The 606-nt window shown below is 47.2% G+C and overlaps 1 protein-coding gene across 1 annotated transcript in view; it reads left to right on the forward strand.

Moving 5' to 3' along the window:
• Positions 1–606, forward strand: part of LOC111651946 (centromere-associated protein E-like) — an 18,558-nt gene that overhangs the window by 17,583 nt on the left and 369 nt on the right. The window contains exon 30 of the mRNA XM_087172839.1: positions 1–179. Coding sequence (XP_087028965.1) covers positions 1–179 — 179 coding nt within the window. The remainder of the gene's footprint in view (positions 180–606) is intronic.

The following is a 606-nucleotide window of genomic DNA, read 5'->3' on the forward strand; positions in this document are numbered from 1 at the left end:
TGTCTGAGAAGGAGAACAGCACTCAGAGCTCCTCAGAGGAGATGGAGAAGCTGCTGTGCAGAGTGACGTCTCTCAGTGAGGAGAGAGATCAGCTGCAGGAGACACTGGAGGGACTGAGACAGGAGAAGCAGCAGCTCAGAGCAGAGCTGGAGGACAGAATGGAGATGGTACAGACTGAGGTATGTCACTCAGCACAATGTACACTGCTCAATAAAATTAAGGGAACACTTCAATCACACTTTGGATCTTGATGAACGAATTATTTAAGTTGAAAATCTTTACTGATGTACATTGTATAATTTGTTAAGAACAAAATGATGTAATAACGGTCGAAGGAGACCAAAATGATCACCCCACTGAGGGCTGGATTCACAATCACACCCAGAATCAAAGTAAAAAATTGAAATCACAGGCTGATCCAACTTGTGTGACTTTCATCACGGCAACTCATAATGTGACTCAGTAGTGTGTTTGGCCCCCACGTGCCTGTGTACACTCCCGACAACGTCTGGTCATGCTCCTGATGAGTCGGCGGATGGTGTCCTGAGGGATCTCCTCCCAGATCTGTATCAGGGCATCAGTGAGCTCCTGGACGGTCTGTGGCAG

The sequence above is a fragment of the Seriola lalandi genome, unplaced genomic scaffold, assembly GCF_002814215.2.
Source record: "Seriola lalandi dorsalis isolate HSWRI2012SDOR001 ecotype SW California unplaced genomic scaffold, Sedor1 jcf7180002053880, whole genome shotgun sequence".
Lineage (NCBI taxonomy): Eukaryota > Metazoa > Chordata > Actinopteri > Carangiformes > Carangidae > Seriola > Seriola lalandi.